At 37.0% G+C, this 17,894-nt stretch overlaps 1 protein-coding gene across 1 annotated transcript; it reads left to right on the top strand.

The window, feature by feature from the left end:
• Positions 1 to 3,182: 3,182 nt before the first annotated feature.
• Positions 3,183 to 5,145, top strand: LOC149545806 (large ribosomal subunit protein eL22z-like). The gene is made up of 2 exons (XM_089790850.1): positions 3,183 to 3,494; positions 4,764 to 5,145. The coding sequence occupies exons 1-2, from the start codon at positions 3,250 to 3,252 to the stop codon at positions 4,906 to 4,908; spliced, it is 390 nt and encodes a 129-aa protein (XP_089646976.1). The 5' UTR covers positions 3,183 to 3,249; the 3' UTR covers positions 4,909 to 5,145.
• Positions 5,146 to 17,894: the final 12,749 nt, after the last annotated feature.

The following is a 17,894-nucleotide window of genomic DNA, read 5'->3' as shown; positions in this document are numbered from 1 at the left end:
AAGAGCTTCTCATCATATGGCATCTTCATAGTCTATGTATATTTCATCCGAGCCTTCTAATGCACCACCTATTTTGATGGGAAATAATACTTACATGAATGTGATTGGGAAAGGAACAATTGATAAAGGGGAGGGCACCTTCAATGAATTCTTATGTGCACCTCACTTAACCCATAATCTCCTTTCCATCTAAAAACTCACGAATGGGCCAACAAGAAGGACTATAGAATTCACTCCTAAATTGGTTCTTATTAGAGACTTAGAGAGCAAAGAGATCATTTCTACAAGAGTGGTTGATCATGGCTCTCAAATATATTACTTTGCAAACTTTGCTTTTGATGACGAAAGTGATTCTTCAACATATTCTGATGACACTTCTACTATTGATTCACACATTGAGCAAAAATTTGGCTACCTGAACTTTGGTATTCTCACATGTGATCAAGTTCTTGAGCCATCCATCACTTCTCCTCCTATTGATGTTGTACCTATGCTCATACCTAATAATGATGAGATTTCTTTAATCATAGGTTCAGATGATTCAATGCAACAAGATACTCCTTGTCTTCCATCTACATATTCATGGAATTGCTACTTGATAGACAATTCAAGTTTCTTTGAGGAATCCTACATTGCAGGTTTGGGAGACATCATCAATGATCTAAATCTTCTCTTTGATGATGAGGGTCCTTCTTTAGTTGTTGTGAGGGAACACTTTGACTCTCATATTCATACTCCACATGATCATTCTTTCGAGATTGAAGTGACTGTGGATCCTTATGTAAAGTAGTTGCGGGAGGTCTCTATATCTTCAGAGGAGACAATTGAGTCTTTAGTACATGTTCTACATTCATCCTCACTACATCCCAAATTTTCGTATTCAATAAAGTGGTTTAATGCACCTATTTTGGAAGGGCCAACCTTCAGTATTGTCATGGGGACATTTGAGCAGTTTTCAGATTTTCCAAATTTTTTAATGTTTATTCCTATATATTAGGGAGATGTTTCTCATACACCTTTGGGCTTGTTTCTCCCTAAAGGGAGGAATGTGGTTCAATTTTCATGGAGCAGTTTCTACATCAAGCCTAGAGCATCAATCATTGGTATACATTCTCTATTGAGGGGCTACTTGGTCTCTCTTCCATTGTTTCCTTCCTATGAAGGGATTTTCTATTGTATATGCATGATGTATGTCATAATGGGGGGGTCTTGATTACTCCATCCATCATGCATCTTGCATTTTCATCTCTATTTTTGGGGGAAGGTTTTCCCTCTTTCTCCTCTTTATGAGAGATCACATGTTTTGTGCACTCTGTACATGGGTACCTAACATGGCCTAGTAGTTGGGACCCATCTTGCATTTCACATAGCTTTGTGAGCTTAAGTATGTTTCCCTAAGTTGTACTTAAGGGGGGTGTTAGAGTAAATGGTTCTTTTCCATTTAACTCTCATATTAAGTTTACTTAGATGAGCTCATAAATTAGGAGGAATTATACATTCTTGGATATTATTATTAGGAGGATATTGTGAGTTATCCTTTTGACTCCAACTATTCCTAAGATATCACATGTGGTTAATTCCAATTTGGACACCACCCTTCTAGATGGTAGGTGGCTGATTCCATTAGGACTCTACTTCCTCCAAGTTGAGACACTTGTCTCACTCTTGTCCAAGTATCCTCCCAACTCTTGCCTATATAAATAGGCTAGCTCACATGTAATAAAAACAAGACTTGAATCTCTCATTGTAACATTATCATGTAGGTTTTTCTCTTGGTAAATATATTACATATTTGAGAGCATATTTGTGTCATTGCTTCAATTCTTCCATGTAGTAGGTATCTTGCTACTAGATTATAATCTCGACCCCTTTAGAATTGTTATACAAATTCTAATACACATCATATAAAAGTGTATTTCAATGTCCAAAGACATCACACAACTTCACATACAAAACTCTTTCCTTTATACCCTTCAATTATGCCATATCAACCTTCATGTCTTCACACGTGTTAAAAACACAAAATTAGACTTTTCTTACTTGGGTTTAACATATAGGATGTCGTCCCTAATTAGTTAAGTAATTATTTTGGTAAACCAAAATAATTTCTTGGCATAAATCACCCATTCCTTGCCTTTGCTCTATTCTGCACGTACATGACTGTAACTAATAAATCTTTAATAACCCTATCTATACAACTCATAATGACCCACACACTTGGGTACGTGATCTTTAGTATCTGTGCTACCTCCAGGTAACTGCGCACATGCCAAAATATTCTATGTGAATTGCGCCAATAAAAAAGGTGTCTCTCCTAATAGTTAACCTTTGTGATATTTAGACCATTTTCTAAGTCTTCAAACCAAAACTTTGTCTCTAAAACTTGCCCACTGAATACGACATATATGTTTCCATACATGACAACTTTATAGTATTTCTATACCTTCCTCTTAGCCAAATTGCAAACAACTATAACAGCCCTAGAGGAAATTGATTCTTACATAGAAATCGTTCATTCTCAAATAAAACCAAACCTGCCTTCACAACATAAATAACACATCCTTGACCAGGACACTCTTGGGTGTACAATGTACCTTGAGTTGAACACACAATGTGTGCCCCTTCTCCATATGCTTCATAGACCACCAAGTCACTATCTCCTCCTTCCTCTTCTTCCTCCTCCTTGTGATATGCCGCCTACCCTTTTTCAACTCTCACATGAAATTTTATAACTTTTAAAAAGTGATTTCTAAATCATCACGCCCTTTTGGAAAAAAAAAAAAAAAAAAAAACTTTTATTTACCCTTTCATTAATAAAATCACAATTATTTTTTAAAAGAACTCCCATTAACCTTATTTATTAATCATTCTCTAAATTAACAATATTCTTTATTTTAATCTCCCTTTTAACACTTCGATTTATTTCATAACTTATCTCTTCCTTAAAAAACCACATACTATATTAAAAATTAGCATCTAAAAAATAACATTTTATAAGGTATATATAAAAATGTGGAATTAAAGGGAAAGGGTTATTTAAATTCCTATATTGTGAAGTTTGAAAATTAAAATGAAAAGTGTATCGTTATCATTGTTTTCATGTCATAAGGTTTGGGCGAAACGCAAACACGAGTTTAGGGTTTCCAAGCATAAGAGGGTTTCCGAAAACCCTAAAACCCTTTATCCGCGAGAAGTAGAAGTCTTGTGCTTCTGTGGCGGGTGAAGCAGAGGAGAAGAGGAGCAGAAGAAATGGGGCCTCCAGTAGCAAAGAAGGGAGCGGCATCTGCCAAGGGAGGGAAAAAGAAGGCTAACACTTTCGTAATCGATTGTGGAAAGCCAGTAGAAGACAAGATTATGGACATCGCCTCCTTTGAGAAGTTTTTGCAGGATCGGATCAAGGTAGGCGGTAAAACTGGGGTTTTGGGTGATGTGGTAACCATCTCCCGCGACAAGAACAAACTCAGTGTTACTTCTGAGACGACCTTTTCTAAAAGGTACGTTGCCCTTTCTTGTTGCGTTTTCTTTCTTCAATGACAGGCTTAATCAATCAAAAATATTGTTGCATCTGTATGCAGACACGCTTACATGTTTTTTTGTAGTTTTAATGGAAAACTTGCGGTTGAATCTGTTTTGAGGCTGTCGAATTTTCGGCTTAGACATGAAAACCTTTTAAAATTTTTACTATCCGATTCCGATGCCTTTGCATTGTTATGAAATGATTTCTGGTGTTCTGTCTTATAGTCTCGTAGCTCATATTTTAGCTGGATTACGGTTTGTATTGCTTAGGCTCTTATGATTATGTCCACGCCTTTTTTGATCGTCTTTTCTATTGTAAGTAATGAGTAGGGAATAAAGTTTACAAGGCTTTTCAATGTTCGTTTTGTGATGTCTGTTCTATACACGTAATTTTGCTCTGCAGTGACTGCCCCCAAAAGCTTTTACAGGGTTCACTGTTACTTGAATAATTTCTATCAGGGTTTCTGAGTCAAGGTTTTGAAACTATATTACGATTTCCCTTCCGGAGTTGAAGATTTTTATGAACTCTTAATATTTATGCCGGTTTCTTTTACACATATGAGATTCTAGGATTCCATCAATTGCCCTATAGTTTGAATTGTGTATCGTATTCTATTCAGCATTCATCATTCATGTCTAGTTGCAATACAATTGTACACTGCGGAACCTCACAAACCTAGTAAAAGTGATGAAAAAAGACTTATTCGGTTGTTGTATTCAATTGCTTTCGAATATTGCATAAATTAACAGGTCTTTGAAGACATCTAAACTTCTCATTTTCATACTCAATCTTAGGATAGACGTGGCTCTTCTTTATCAAGAAGGTAAAATTGGTTGGTAAATGCCCTTTGGAGGGGTCCTCTACCTTAGATACATTTACTCAGTCGTTCTATTTGTAGGACTTCACCCATGACTTGCAGCTGTTCCATTTTTTTGGCCTATTCCACGCCCAATAGTGGAATCATTATTCATTGATTAAAATTGGAAGATTTGTACATATAAACATGTAACCCATCTTTTTGGGGCTTTTGAATGCAAATCTCCACTATGAAGGCTTCTTGGGCACATTTTACTTTTGAAGTCATTTACTTTATTTAATGAATATTTATATGTGTGCATGGCATATATGGTAGGATGCTCCTGAGCTAACACAACTTGGTTCTTTGTTTTTCATTGGCATGACTAAATATGTAGATGTCAAGCTATTTATACAACCTTAACCAAGATATTCATTCTCACATTTGCAGATATTTGAAGTACTTGACAAAGAAGTATCTGAAAAAGCATAATGTTAGGGATTGGTTGCGAGTGATAGCATCTAATAAGGATCGCAATGTCTACGAGTTACGTTATTTCAACATTGCTGAGAATGAGGGAGAAGATGAAGATTAAGTTTTGTCAGTATATGTGCCAGTGGTTTTCTTTTTAACTATAAGGAGTTGGCTCCACAATTCTGTCACAATTATTACTCTATAGTTGAGTTTATTTTGATTGCTTGTGCTTCAGAAGGCTATTTGTCTTAAATTTTACGTATAGAAACTTATATGTCAACGCTTGGTGACAATTTTTTGTAGTTTTCTAATTGCAGAATATAATTATTTTTCAATTGAAATACCTTATTTGCTTTTCTTTTGCAACTTAGATAGCTTGTCAGATATATGGTTAATAATAATGGACATTTATGATCTTTTTTGGCAAAGTGCTATATGTCTGTTATTACTCTTGGAAACAGCATTTGGATTATGAAGCATTGACTTTCCAGTATCTATAATGCTTTGAAGTGAGCCATGTTGCTGCTGATTGCCCTAGCTTTAACCATTAACCCACTACTTAAGTTTCTTGGTGGAGTGATGCTCTTCACCATTGCTCAACTGTTATGAGATCTGTAACAGGTCTGAGCTTTCTTCAAAGCCCTTTCAGATAAATACTTACTTTTCTTTTGAAAGAAACAGGGACTAGGTTCCTTTTAACGTAGTTGCTCCTCCCACTCTTTCCATAAAGATTCCCTTAGCCCATTCTTACTCTGCCGAGAAAAGAGCAGAGCACGCTCCTTTGGTAGACAAAGTTGTTCCTTCATCCTCATTTCTTATGCCATGGAGACTGCACTTGAGCCTACAGGCAACCCTCCAATTCCTTTTGAGAAGCAACTTTTGTTGGCAGTGCAACAAGATTTGAAGTGGACTTTATTATTAGTTGATTTGCAACCAGAAAACAGGGAAACTTAACAAAATTACATCTCACATTCATAGATCTGGACGTAAGAGTGTGTTAGGCTTGCTATGATAGTTATTTTACAGATTTTTTTGTATCATCAACTCTATACAAAAGAATGTCTTACTCAAGATGCCTCACAGTGCCCAGATTGACCCTTCACACAAATCATTAATCAATCAATCATTTAAGAAGCATGTGGAAACATCCTAGCTGGCCCATAATTTATTTTCCCAGTATCATCAAGAGAAAATGTGGTGTCAATCACTTTAACTCAGCCTAGGCATTATATATTTTCCAATGAACAGTATTAGGATTGGTGCCAATGTGCAAAGTGTTCAGTTTATGGTATACATTTTTTCCTTCTTATGCACCAAACAAATCATGGAAGGATACATTGCCAACAAAGGAAATGAAAATTTCCAGGCGACCAAGGGAAAATTAGCCTAACATCAGGAGGAGGGATGTTCTCCTAATGGTGTAAGTCTGTCTTCTTACTAATATAGTAATTTGTTACATTCTGTTTGTCTTTTTGTCTAGTGAGATACCTAGTGTTACGAATAATCAAATTGTGTTCCATTACTATCTAGCCTTGGTTTGACCCAATTATATGTTTGTTCTATATATATAATGAAGTGATGATTGAAGATAGAATGCTTCTGAATAGAAGGTACTCTTCTATCTCTATGATTAATCAGGGACGTGTCCCATATTTTCATAAGTCTTGATGTGGTGTATATGCATGGATAAGGTTTATGAATCAACACCTCTAGGATTCTGTATAAGTCTCTGGGTTTGTTCTGGAAGGAGATTTGTCAGTACAAGACAACCTTTGTTTAGTTTATATATAAGGTGGAAATCAGGCATGGATCCTTCTTATCATACCTGTCACCATGGGTGTACGGCTGATATGGTGGTGTGGTTGGAACAATAAATTTTTGAGCACGAAAATTTCAACGAGGAGTTGGCAACAAATACCAGTCCGCTTCTATAACAGAAGGTCCTCAGCAGCTTCATAGCTGGCCATATTCATTACCAAACTTGTGGAATCAGTAGAAGGTTCTCATTCGTCTCTATGACCAAGCAGGGATGTGTCCCATATTTCAGAAATCTTGTACTTGTGAATATGCAAGTGCATAGAGGTGTTCCATAGCCTGCACCTCACAACAGTTGATCCTGTGGGAGGTTTATCATGGTAGATGAAGAAAACTCACTTATGGATGTAATTTGATTACATGGCCTCTTCATTCCACTAAATAAAACATTGAATATGCATCCAATTGCATCTAAGAAGTCATATTCAATCGATGAGATAACCAATTATTGAACACAAACCCACCCCTTACTGCAATAGATTGTCTAAGAAGAGGGGGCAGTTGCACAAAAGGGCAAAAACAGAAACAGGATTCTTGTTGGAAGTTGGAGTCACTGCAGAATTTAATTCAACAAAATGGCAACATTTGTTTTGCTCAATGAAATATTCAAAATCTATTTTATTACACCATAAAGACATACTCAGTTATATCATAGTAAAAATGCATGGTATGCTCATGGTTGGATTATATTTTTCTTGTCATAAAACACAAACCATCAATTTTCCACTCTCAATGCTCTGAGATGAAGTCGATGAAAAATATGGTTGTAGTTTAAAACTTTAAGAAGACCAGCTAGATATTCTGAATCAACTAGGAGGGACATCTGCGTAGACAATTGCTCAAATTGGATTTCACATGTCATCTAGTAAAATGTTTGTGATATGTCTATTGTAAGTATGCCCTTGAATTTTTCCCATCATCAAACACAAACCAGAAATTCTCTGCACTTGATCCTCACTGAAAAAGGCTGTGAACTTCTGATTATCGGCTGTATGAGGAGGTGGAGTGGGGTGCTGGTGCAATTTGTATATAGGTCTTTCTGCATCGATTCAACCAGATCATTGCGATTAAAGCTGTGGATTTTGACAAGGCCAGTGTTACTCTGGTAGGCTTAATGTCTATTCTTTGATTGTTTATGCTTAAATTGTGAAAATCAAAGAGAAATATGGTGATCATTTGACCAAGTTGTTGAGAACTACAGTAATTTGAATAATTGATTAGATAGAATGAAGGTGTCAATTAGATGTTCAGATGGGTATTGTTCTGTGCCTGTTTTTTTTGAGAGGATCAAGTGTGAAGGTCTTTTGCTTTCTCACTGGATACTTCTTTCAAGATCTCTGCTGAACCAAAGCATTTACCCGTACCTCCTCTATAAGTATCCATCATGCAATGGATTCAATCAAACCATATCTTTTTATTTTGTTTCCAATCATGCTTCACACAACATATTGGCTCTTGAGTCAGAAGATTCTACAGATGGTTGGAACAAGTGAAGACGTTTCACATTCACACAGTGCTTCATGGAGGCTCCTTGATTTTCTACAGACTTCCTGCCTTGATAGGAGAATGAATGAATAAATGAGAAGCACTGTGCTGATTGACAAACTTATAAGCTCTCTAAATAGAATGATAGGTGCTGGCCCTTTTATTCATGTGAACTGCATAGTGTGTCGTCACAATATGGCAAATCAAATCAGGGGTTTGCTGTGCTCTACTGAAATGCAATGTGAGGAAGAGCATAGTGCTTATACATGAACCATTTAAAAAATGCCTCAATGACATGTAATTTCTTGTTTGAATGGTCATGCAGCACATTACTTGGATCACCTATGCTTTTAGATATAATTTTTAATGTGTTAGTTGTCTTTGAAACTTGCATTTTCAATCTATGCATTTGCCATTTTTTCCATTTGGGAAAGTTTGCATTTTCATCATTTATAGAGTACTATGGTTGTCATAATCATTTGTTCAATAGGTTGCGATGTTGACGTTTTAACAACATTTCCCAATTTAAAATAATGCTAACCTTTTTGTTATTATGTAAAGAATAGTTTTGCTTCGGTCTGATTTGTTTGTAGGCACACATCCTATGCATATACGTTGGTGAACGTTATTAAAACTCATAGTAAGAGAAGAGGGAAACTACATTTACATTGGTTAACATTATTAACATCCATATTAATAGAGGAGGGAAAATAGATTTAAGGGACGTAGACTAAGTATGCCAATGATGTGAGCATGTTTTTTAACCAATTAAAAACTAAAACTCAGAATTCACATAATTACCGTTCTTTCCATATCTATTATAGAAAACCATGTTCGTATCCAAAGAACCCCCTTATATTTAATCCAGCATAGGCCACTAGACTATTCTGGAAGAAGAAAACATTTAGCAAATTTAGCAAAACATGTATTTTTTATATAAATCATTAGCCTTTTGATACTATTTATTCTGTACAAAGTGTTTTAAATATAGTCTGTATAATGGTGATTCCAGAGAATTGAAATGAAAAGTAGTTCATCTTGATATCAGGAGATGGGTTCCTACGCTGAAAATCTCTGCAACTGCTTCTTGGCATCCACCGTACGATAACCCATATTCTCCATAATTTTCTTTAATGGAATAACTTACCATTTACTAAAATTATTACCTGGACTACAATTGTATGTATAACATTATTATTCTCAGACTTAGATTTCTACAATCTATGATAATATTGTGCAGAGTTTCTCGATTACGTTGTTGTGCATAGTTTACTTGCACCAATGTTTCAAATCAAGCTGCATTCTTATCTTTATGATATCTGAAATATTGATGCAAACTACTCAAGTGTAATCTAGAAGCTCTACACAATATTATTATCCTTTGCCTTTGTTTGCGCTATATTGAAGTAAAGCTAGGTGCTATGTGAAGATTACATGAGGTACATTCAAAATTTTAATTAAAAAAATCGGCGGAGGCAATGAAATCTTAGTAGACAACCAACATCAAACTTGCTAAGTACATCGTCCTCTATAATTTTGATTGTACTAAAATGAAGCATATACATCATACATTGTTGAACTCTATAGTAAAGGTAAGTAGAAAGAAATGGGTAAGAGGCTTACCAAATCTGCAAAAACTGGAGAATAGTATGTTAAAGAATGTCATCTTGGTGAGATGACAAAATCTATTTTTTTCAAGTAGTCACACATCTAATGATACCTTGAAACTAGTGCATACTAATTTATGTGGACTTGTGGGTGTGGACAATTATTATGGTGACATATATTTTATCTTGTTTGTTGATAACTATTCTATAGTAATGGATGTAATGTTTATTAAGGAGAAATCACATGCTCAAGTGGTGAGAAGCTAGAGTTGAAAAAGAAACTAGTAAACCATTGAAATGTTTAAGGTTTAAGTTGGTGAATTTATGTCTATTGAATTCACTAACTTTTATGTAGAGAATGGTATTAAGAAGCAATTATCTGTCCTAACGACACCACAACATAATGGAATTGTTGGGAGAAGGAATAGATCAATTGTAGATTGCACACAGACATTGATGATTGGGAAGGAAGTGGCACAAATATTCTGGAGAGAAGCAATTAGTACTACTTTTTATACTTTCAATTGAGGTTAGTTGCAGAAAGGAACAAATAAGACACCCATGAACTCTGGTATGGTCATACACCTAATGTAAGTTATTTCAAAATCTTTGGAAGTAGGTGTTACACACGTAAGGATAGGAGTGGTAAATTTGATTTGAAAGGAGATGAAGATATGTTCCTTGGTTATTCATCTAAGAGTAATGCTTACAAATGTTTGTGTCGGAAGATTGGCAAGATTGGAGTGATGATATGTTACATTCATGACAGAGTTTATCATTGATGCAACATAGCATGTTTGATGTATTCTGTGGTTTTTGACAAAAGAACAACATAAAGATTAAGTTGGTACAGATAACTAGTTGAGCATGATAACTACCCAAGGTTATGAGAGATATTTCTAAGTATCTGTATACGCAATTAACGTCAGAAGCAGAAAGGACAAGTCTAGGAGAAGTTATGTAAGTTTTGTTAATGTCTGTTTTGAGATAGAGTTTACATAGGCATGTTTTGGTAAACTTGTTATATCTCCTAGCAAAGTTGATATCTTGATGATCGAGGTTGAAGACATGGAGAAGACATGTTGAGGATGACGTGGCTAAGCTCGCTCGTCATAATATTGCATGTACGAGAAGTTATTCAAGTTGCAAGGCTAAAGATTTGTGTTATCACTAAGTGTAATGTGTTCTTATTGTGGTCCTATAATAATTAATTGAATAGGACTAATAGCTAACTCAGGAATTGTTTTATGGACTCGGTATAAAGGAAGGACATTTTCTTTTATCATGACATGGTGATATGCGATTAGTGAATGTTCAAAAAGCAACAAAGAGTGTGAAATGCGAAGTTGAGCTGAGTAATGTGGAAGTGAAGGACACTTCATTGCCGAGGTTTTGCTGAGTGATCCGAGGTTTGGTATTTGGATTCGAGGTTCGTGACTTGGTCTACAAGGTCTGGCAGTGATTGGTCTAGTTGATAGGACAAAGGAAAGGACAAAAGCAAAGAAGAAGATACCAGTAAATTACTTGTTTGAGGAGTGAGCTCTTCTTGTAGTTGAAATTGCATGTTTGGGCAGTGGGCTCTTCTTGCATACATTATACCACAATTCCTAATAGGGTTGGAATCTCTTAAGAGGGATTCAAAGTCTCCTAATAGGAACTCATTATACTAAATGTTGTAACAGACTCTTAATAGTGTCTATCCTCTAAAAAAGAATATTTATAGTAGTACAATCTTGTGGGCATCATTCCCATGTTTACTTTGGTTGAATGGATAAGTTTGTTTAATAAAGATAAGTGTTTTAATTATTGGATAACTGATTCACCCCACCCTCGCCCCCTGCCAATTATCTTGGTGGACTATTGTTTCTAACAGTTTGAATAAAGTTACTACCAAAATGATTAAAAGTGCAAATGTAATGATTAATGAGTTTGTAGATAAAAATGACATGGAGAGAAAAAAGGAACCAAAAGATTACATCAAGTTTGTGTATGCATTTGAAGAGGCACTAGATACACTACTCGAGTTACAATAGAGAGCCACCCAACACCAAGCAATATTACTCAAGTTATAGACAGTACAACTCGAGCACCAAACTGAACAACCCAAGCACCAAATAGAACACCTCGAGCAAGAAGTTGACACCCTACTGAGTCATGAAAATGCTGAAAGTACTAGATATGAACCTATGTTGGAGAAGTATGTAAGGAAGATTTATTCCCTTGAATAAATAATTGGAGATAGAAGCACTAGAGTACAGACAAGAGTAAGTTAAAAGATAATACTTGTTTGATTGTTGATTTTGAACCAAGAAAGTAAATGATGCATTGGAAAATGAAGATTGGATAAATGTTATGAATGAAGAGATTGATCAAATAGAGAAGAACAACATATGGACATTATTGCTGAGACCCATTGACAAGAATGTGATAGGAACAAAATGGATTTTCAAAAATAAGTTGAATGAAAATGGTGAAGTGGTGAGAAACAAGGCAAGACTAGTTTGCAAAGGCTATGCACAAGAAGGTATTGACTACGATGAGACTTTTGCACCTGTGGAAAGATTGGAAGGTGTCATAACATTGTTGGCCTATGCTACCTACGCGATATTTAATGTTTATCAAATGGACATGAAATCTACATTTCTGAAATGAAATATTTGAAGAAGTATATATTGAACACCCCAAATCATTCATTGAACCTGATCAGAGGAACATGATTTGCAAATTGAACAAGACATTGCATGGACTGAAACAAGCACTGAGAGCCTGGTATGGAAGGTTATATTCTTATTTGATTGAGATTGGATTTTCTAGAACAAGTAACAATAATTTGTATTTTAAGTGTGAATATAAAAGTATGATGTTGATTGCTAAAATATTTGTGGACAATATTATATTTCGAGGAGATGACATGTCACATAAAACATTTAAAGATCAATTGAGTACAAAATTATAGATGTCCATGTTTGGAGAGATTAAATTTTCCATTGGATTACACGTATATCAAACAAGGAAAGGTATATGTGCCCCAGTCTAAGTATGTTAAAAAATCTTGAAGACTTTTGAAATGGATGAGTCTAAGCCAAATGGTACACCTATGATGCTTAGAATGAAATTGTCAAAGGAAGACACTACTGGAGAGGTAAATGAAACACAATATAAATCTATGATTAACAAACTACAATATGTTGTACATAGTAGACCTGATATTGCACATGATGTTGGTAAAGTTGCAAGGTTTTCATCTAATCCGAAGGAAACACAAATGACTATTGTGATAAGATAAAGTAAGATAATGATATTATTGTCCAACAAGAGACCAACTAGGGTCTATGGGATTGAAAGATACAACAATACAAAGATTCAAAAGAACAACTCGAGTGCCAAAAGGCGTCCGAGAAAAATAACAAGAAAAGAGATAAGGATCATCAATCCTTTCTAGGTACAAAGAAATTCCACATAGAAGGCTAAGGCCTAGGATGAGCAAGATTCAGGGCCTAGCTCTGTCGGCGTCTCTAAGTAGTAGTGGGGATAGGGTGTCGTCATCTAAGGAGCCCATGCTGAGGTCTGACCGATCTGGTGTGTCTGGAGAAGGGTGTATGCAGTTGTTTCATGCCCCTACTAGTGGGCATGGAAGGAAAGACGCCGATGATGAGATGATCCAAGGTTTGGTTATGAGTAAATCATGATATGTAAAGTATGGTCTCTGAGATGGGAGGCCTCCTTGAGGTAGAGCGCTAAGCATTGCTGGTTAGAGTAACTAAAAAAGGCAGAGAGGGATCTACAATCTCCGAAAAGGCAATGGAACCTGCCTCTAATCTCATAATAGATGGGGCACTTGAAGATGAAGTGAGTCTCAGTCTCTATCTCCAATATGGTGCAAAGGCGATACACACATTCCTCTCTGGTCAGGTAGTGATCAGTCTAGCAATGAAGTCGATGTGATCCAACTCTAAAAGACCCCAGGGCGATGCTAAGGGTGTGGCACCAACGTCGACTCAAATACGAGGGACGAACAATAATACCATCATGGATCACTAGAAAGTGTTGAGTAGAAGGCCATCCGAGGGCATAGACCACTAGGAGGGTTGAGCCAAGTTGTGGGATTGTACTGCTTGTAAATGCCGAGTCTAACATGTCCATTTAGCTCCTACCAAGAAGGGAGGAGATGGGCGGGGGCATCCAAGGAGCACTAGTATGATAGAAGATGATCGATGTCAATCTCGATCGAGGTCAGTAAGGTATTGGCCTCGGTATACCAAAACGAGCCTTAGTCGTCCTCGTTGAGTTGGCAATATCTATAGAGGAACAATAAGCAAGGTACATGTATTTGTGTCGGCCATCGGTTGAATCCGCGAAGCCTGTGAGGTGGTGAATGAACCAAATCAATTAAAAAATGGTGCTAAGTCAGAAAGGGTGGGCCGCAAACTCAACCAAAATAATACTCTGTGGAGTGTAGTGGTGGCAATGGATAATCTAACAGATTGGAAGGGTCTGCACCCGCTCGATCGCTATCCAATCATAATCAAGAAGAGACAGTCCCTAGACAATGACACTATAGAGAATTGTGGGTCTAATCAGAGGGTCCAAGAGAGATACCTTGGATGCAGTATCCTGGAAGTGGTGTCTAAAGCACCATCTCTCTAAAAGGGTGAGGGAGCCCATGCCCTTGGCCTATCTAGAAAGGTGGGTTGGTCTCATGCTGAAATGGGGTCTAGAGAACTTGACCCTGAGATAAGTGTATGAGGAGACAATCTCAATCTGCTGGCCCTAGAAGCTAAAGTGAAGATGCGACGTCTTTAGACAGTTGAAGACCACAACCCGAGTCTTCCATGTTTACCATCAACAGGCGTTGGTTACAAAACAAGGCAAGAGCATCAAGAAGCCTCTAGAACCCTTCCTGAGAAGAGGCCGGAAGGGCCTCATCATCCGCAAATAGGAGAATGGAGATTTGATCCTGATGCAAATAAAAACCATCCTCAAGGAGTGAAGCCTCAGCCATTGAGCTCATCAACATAGATGTCGAATAACATAGGGGAGAGTGGGTAGCCTTGCTTCACCCTGATGGTGTTGTGAATTAGATATGAAAATCCCTATGGAGTCCTGACTCTACCAACCACTGTCTCATAGAGTCTCATAATCACCGTCACTAGAATATTTGGAGTACCAATGTCTCTGAGTCTTTGAAAGAGAGCCCCTCGAGGTACAAAGTCAAAGGCCTTGCAAAAGTCTACGAAACAATAGTAGACTTTCACAACATGGTGTTAGGCCTCCTCAATGATGGCTCACAATGTGAGGATATAATCCATAGTCTAATAATCTGTACATAATTGTGCTTATCAAGCTGTCTAGGAATAATAATGTTCAAAACCATGGCATAGTGTTGGGAAAAGGTATACCCGATCATGATAGCCCTATATTTGCTAGGGTCCGAAGCCAACCTAGAGTTGTGAATCGGGTAAATCACGTGCCTCAACCAAGAAGCGAGGAAACTAGTACACACCACTCTATTGAAGAGCACTGGGAGAATGGGTCACAAAATTTGAATATCGAGCTTAAAAAACTTTGCCTGGAAGCCGTCCTCATTAGCGACTTTGCTACATCTCATGAGTCTAACAACCTCACCAACTAAGGAGGGAGTGAAAAGATGGTAGTGGGTGGGGAAGGCAGGGTGAGTGGGTAGCTGGCCAAGGATGTCATAAAGAGTGGAGGCATGGGAAACAAGGGAGTGCCAATCCAAGGTGGAAGGTGGGGGAGGATGGTGGGGAAACAAAGTGTGCTAGAAGGATTTAAGGTCTTGGGCGAGTGTGTCGTAGATGGATCTGCACTGTGAGGCTATAAACAATTGCTTCTTGTGAAGAGAATATTCACATATCTAAAAGAAATTGAAGATTATAGCCTATGGTATAAACAAGATGATGACTTTAACCTTAAAGTCTATAGGGATGCTGATTGGGCTGGTAATATTAATGATAGAAAAAGCACAAGTGGTGAAGCTTTCTTTTTAGGAGAAAGATTAATACATACCATGGATAAGCAAGAATAGAGTTGTATTCACAATCTACTACTGAAGTTGAATATGTTATGGCTGCAATCAATTGTTCTAATATTGTATGTATTAAACAATTGTTCGAAGGAATGCAAAAAGATGTAAATGAGCCTGTTACTATTTATTGTGATAACACTAGTGCAATACATATTTTAAAAAATCTGACGATGCATGCAAAACAAAGCATATATCAATAAAGTTTCATTATTTAATGGAGCAAGTATAAGAGAAACAAGTGAGAATTGAATATGTGAAGTCTAAAGAGTAAATTGCAGACCTATTTACTAAGCCATTGCCTAAGGATGCTTTTGAGTATTTAAGAGGTAAATTGGGTTGCCTACCCCTATCCAAAATTCATTAGGTGAAGATGCATGCTGAATCAATTAATGGATTAATTGAAATGTCTTTATGGAGTTGATGCAAGAGTTCATTCTTTAGGAGTTTCCTGAATTGTGAAGATGACTGTGATGAAACTACTATAAAATCTACATGCAAGGGACATGGATAACTACCAAGTTTTATAAGTTCCACATTGGAGCTTATAGTGACCTTTGGCATTGTTGTCAAAGGGGGAGATAATCTATAAAAGGGGAGAGGTTCTGAAAGAGAATCTGACAAAAAAGAGAATGAAGAGAATCTCAAAAGAATCAAATGAATGAGAATGAATGCATAAAGGGAATTGAAAAGAAGAGATCATATTCTAAGGGGAGAAATGTTGAAGACATTGTTGCTACTAAAGATACAAACAAAGTAAACTATTGAGGAGATTTGATATTGCAAATCAGTGAAGACAAAAGAACTAAATAACTATATTGTTGTCAATGCATACATTTGATTATCTTATGTAATGTTTTGAAATGTAAAGTCAAATGTCGTGTGTTGTTTTTGATTAAGGAAAACAAGTTTTGAAGGGTGTTTGAAACCCTTTATAGATCTTCTAATTTTCAATGAAGCCCAAACTTAGAAACAACAACCCTTAGATGAAACATGTTGCTTGACAAAACAAGGTGACCAGGGTGACCTCATAGTTTAACACAGTCCACTACTACCACCTAAACAGGTTTTAATGGGATCCTGAAACCCCATGGTTACAAAAGAAGACATTTAATCCTGAACCATGTTAAGCTACAAAACAACAGGCCAAAGAGACCGGGATAACCAAAACAAAAAGGGATAGCCTCAAAAAAGACTAGGCGAGCAGTCGGAAAAGAAATCTAAGCCTCAAGATTTACTTTTAGATCTTGTCTTTTGAGAACGTAAAGACATATAATGGTGGAAAAGAGGGCTTGATCTTTTTTCCTTTTACTTTTGTCCATCCATCCTCCACCATCCTAGCAGCCTTCTACCAAGCAAAGTCATCCAAACCACAAGTATCCTCTAAATCCCTTCTAGCCAGGGCAGAAGTAGCACCACCACATGAAAGAGGGGCAACAACTCCCCCCGGAGCTAGGGCCACATGAGGAGCATTGGCCAAATTAGAAATAACAACATTCGAAGGAGGGACAATAGTATTGGCCACCACTGTAGGAGAAACATTTAAATCATGCAAAGCAACAACAAAATCCACCTTCAAAGAATCCCAAGAAGAATTAGCCAACCCACCCCCAATAGAGGAAGCTTTCTGAATAATGTAGTGATCATCTAGAACCCCCTTCCACCAAGAAGGTGACTTTTTCGATCTAACCTTTCCAGAGGAGCATTGCACTGCGAGGTGGCCGGTCTTTCTGACATATGAATGGAATGCCCTCATAATCAAGAAGCTGAATCCAAGAGCCATTGGGAGAGGCCAATTTAATCATTTCTGAAAGCCCCTTAGAGACGTCTATTTCTACAAAAATGCGTGCATACATTGTTCAAAACACATTGGAAGACACAAAGTCAACCAACAAAAAATCCCCTAGGGCCTCCCCCAACACCTCTAAGACTAAATCCAACCATAAGTGAAGGGGAAGGTTAGGCAACCTTACCCACAGAGGAATCTTGTTAAAGGATTCAATAGACAGATCAAAATCTACATACCAAGGTTTGGCCATCAAGGGGAACCTCTCCTCCCAAGAGAAACCGCATCTTAGGATGGCATTTCAATCCTCTTTAGAAGCAAATTTCACAATGAAAAAGTCCCTTGCCATAGGGAAAACCTAGACAATATCT

This window comes from Cupressus sempervirens, chromosome 7 (assembly GCF_028749045.1).
Source record: "Cupressus sempervirens isolate cs-2001-9-10 chromosome 7, ASM2874904v1, whole genome shotgun sequence".
Lineage (NCBI taxonomy): Eukaryota > Viridiplantae > Streptophyta > Pinopsida > Cupressales > Cupressaceae > Cupressus > Cupressus sempervirens.
This window is presented reverse-complemented; position numbering and strand designations above follow the sequence as displayed.

Coding starts and splice junctions, on each gene's coding strand:
- LOC149545806 (XM_089790850.1), top strand. CDS start 3,250: ATGGGGCCTCCAGTAGCAAAGAAGGGAGCGGCATCTGCCAAGGGAGGG. Junction 3,495..4,763: donor GAGACGACCTTTTCTAAAAG/GTACGTTGCCCT, acceptor TCACATTTGCAG/ATATTTGAAGTACTTGACAA.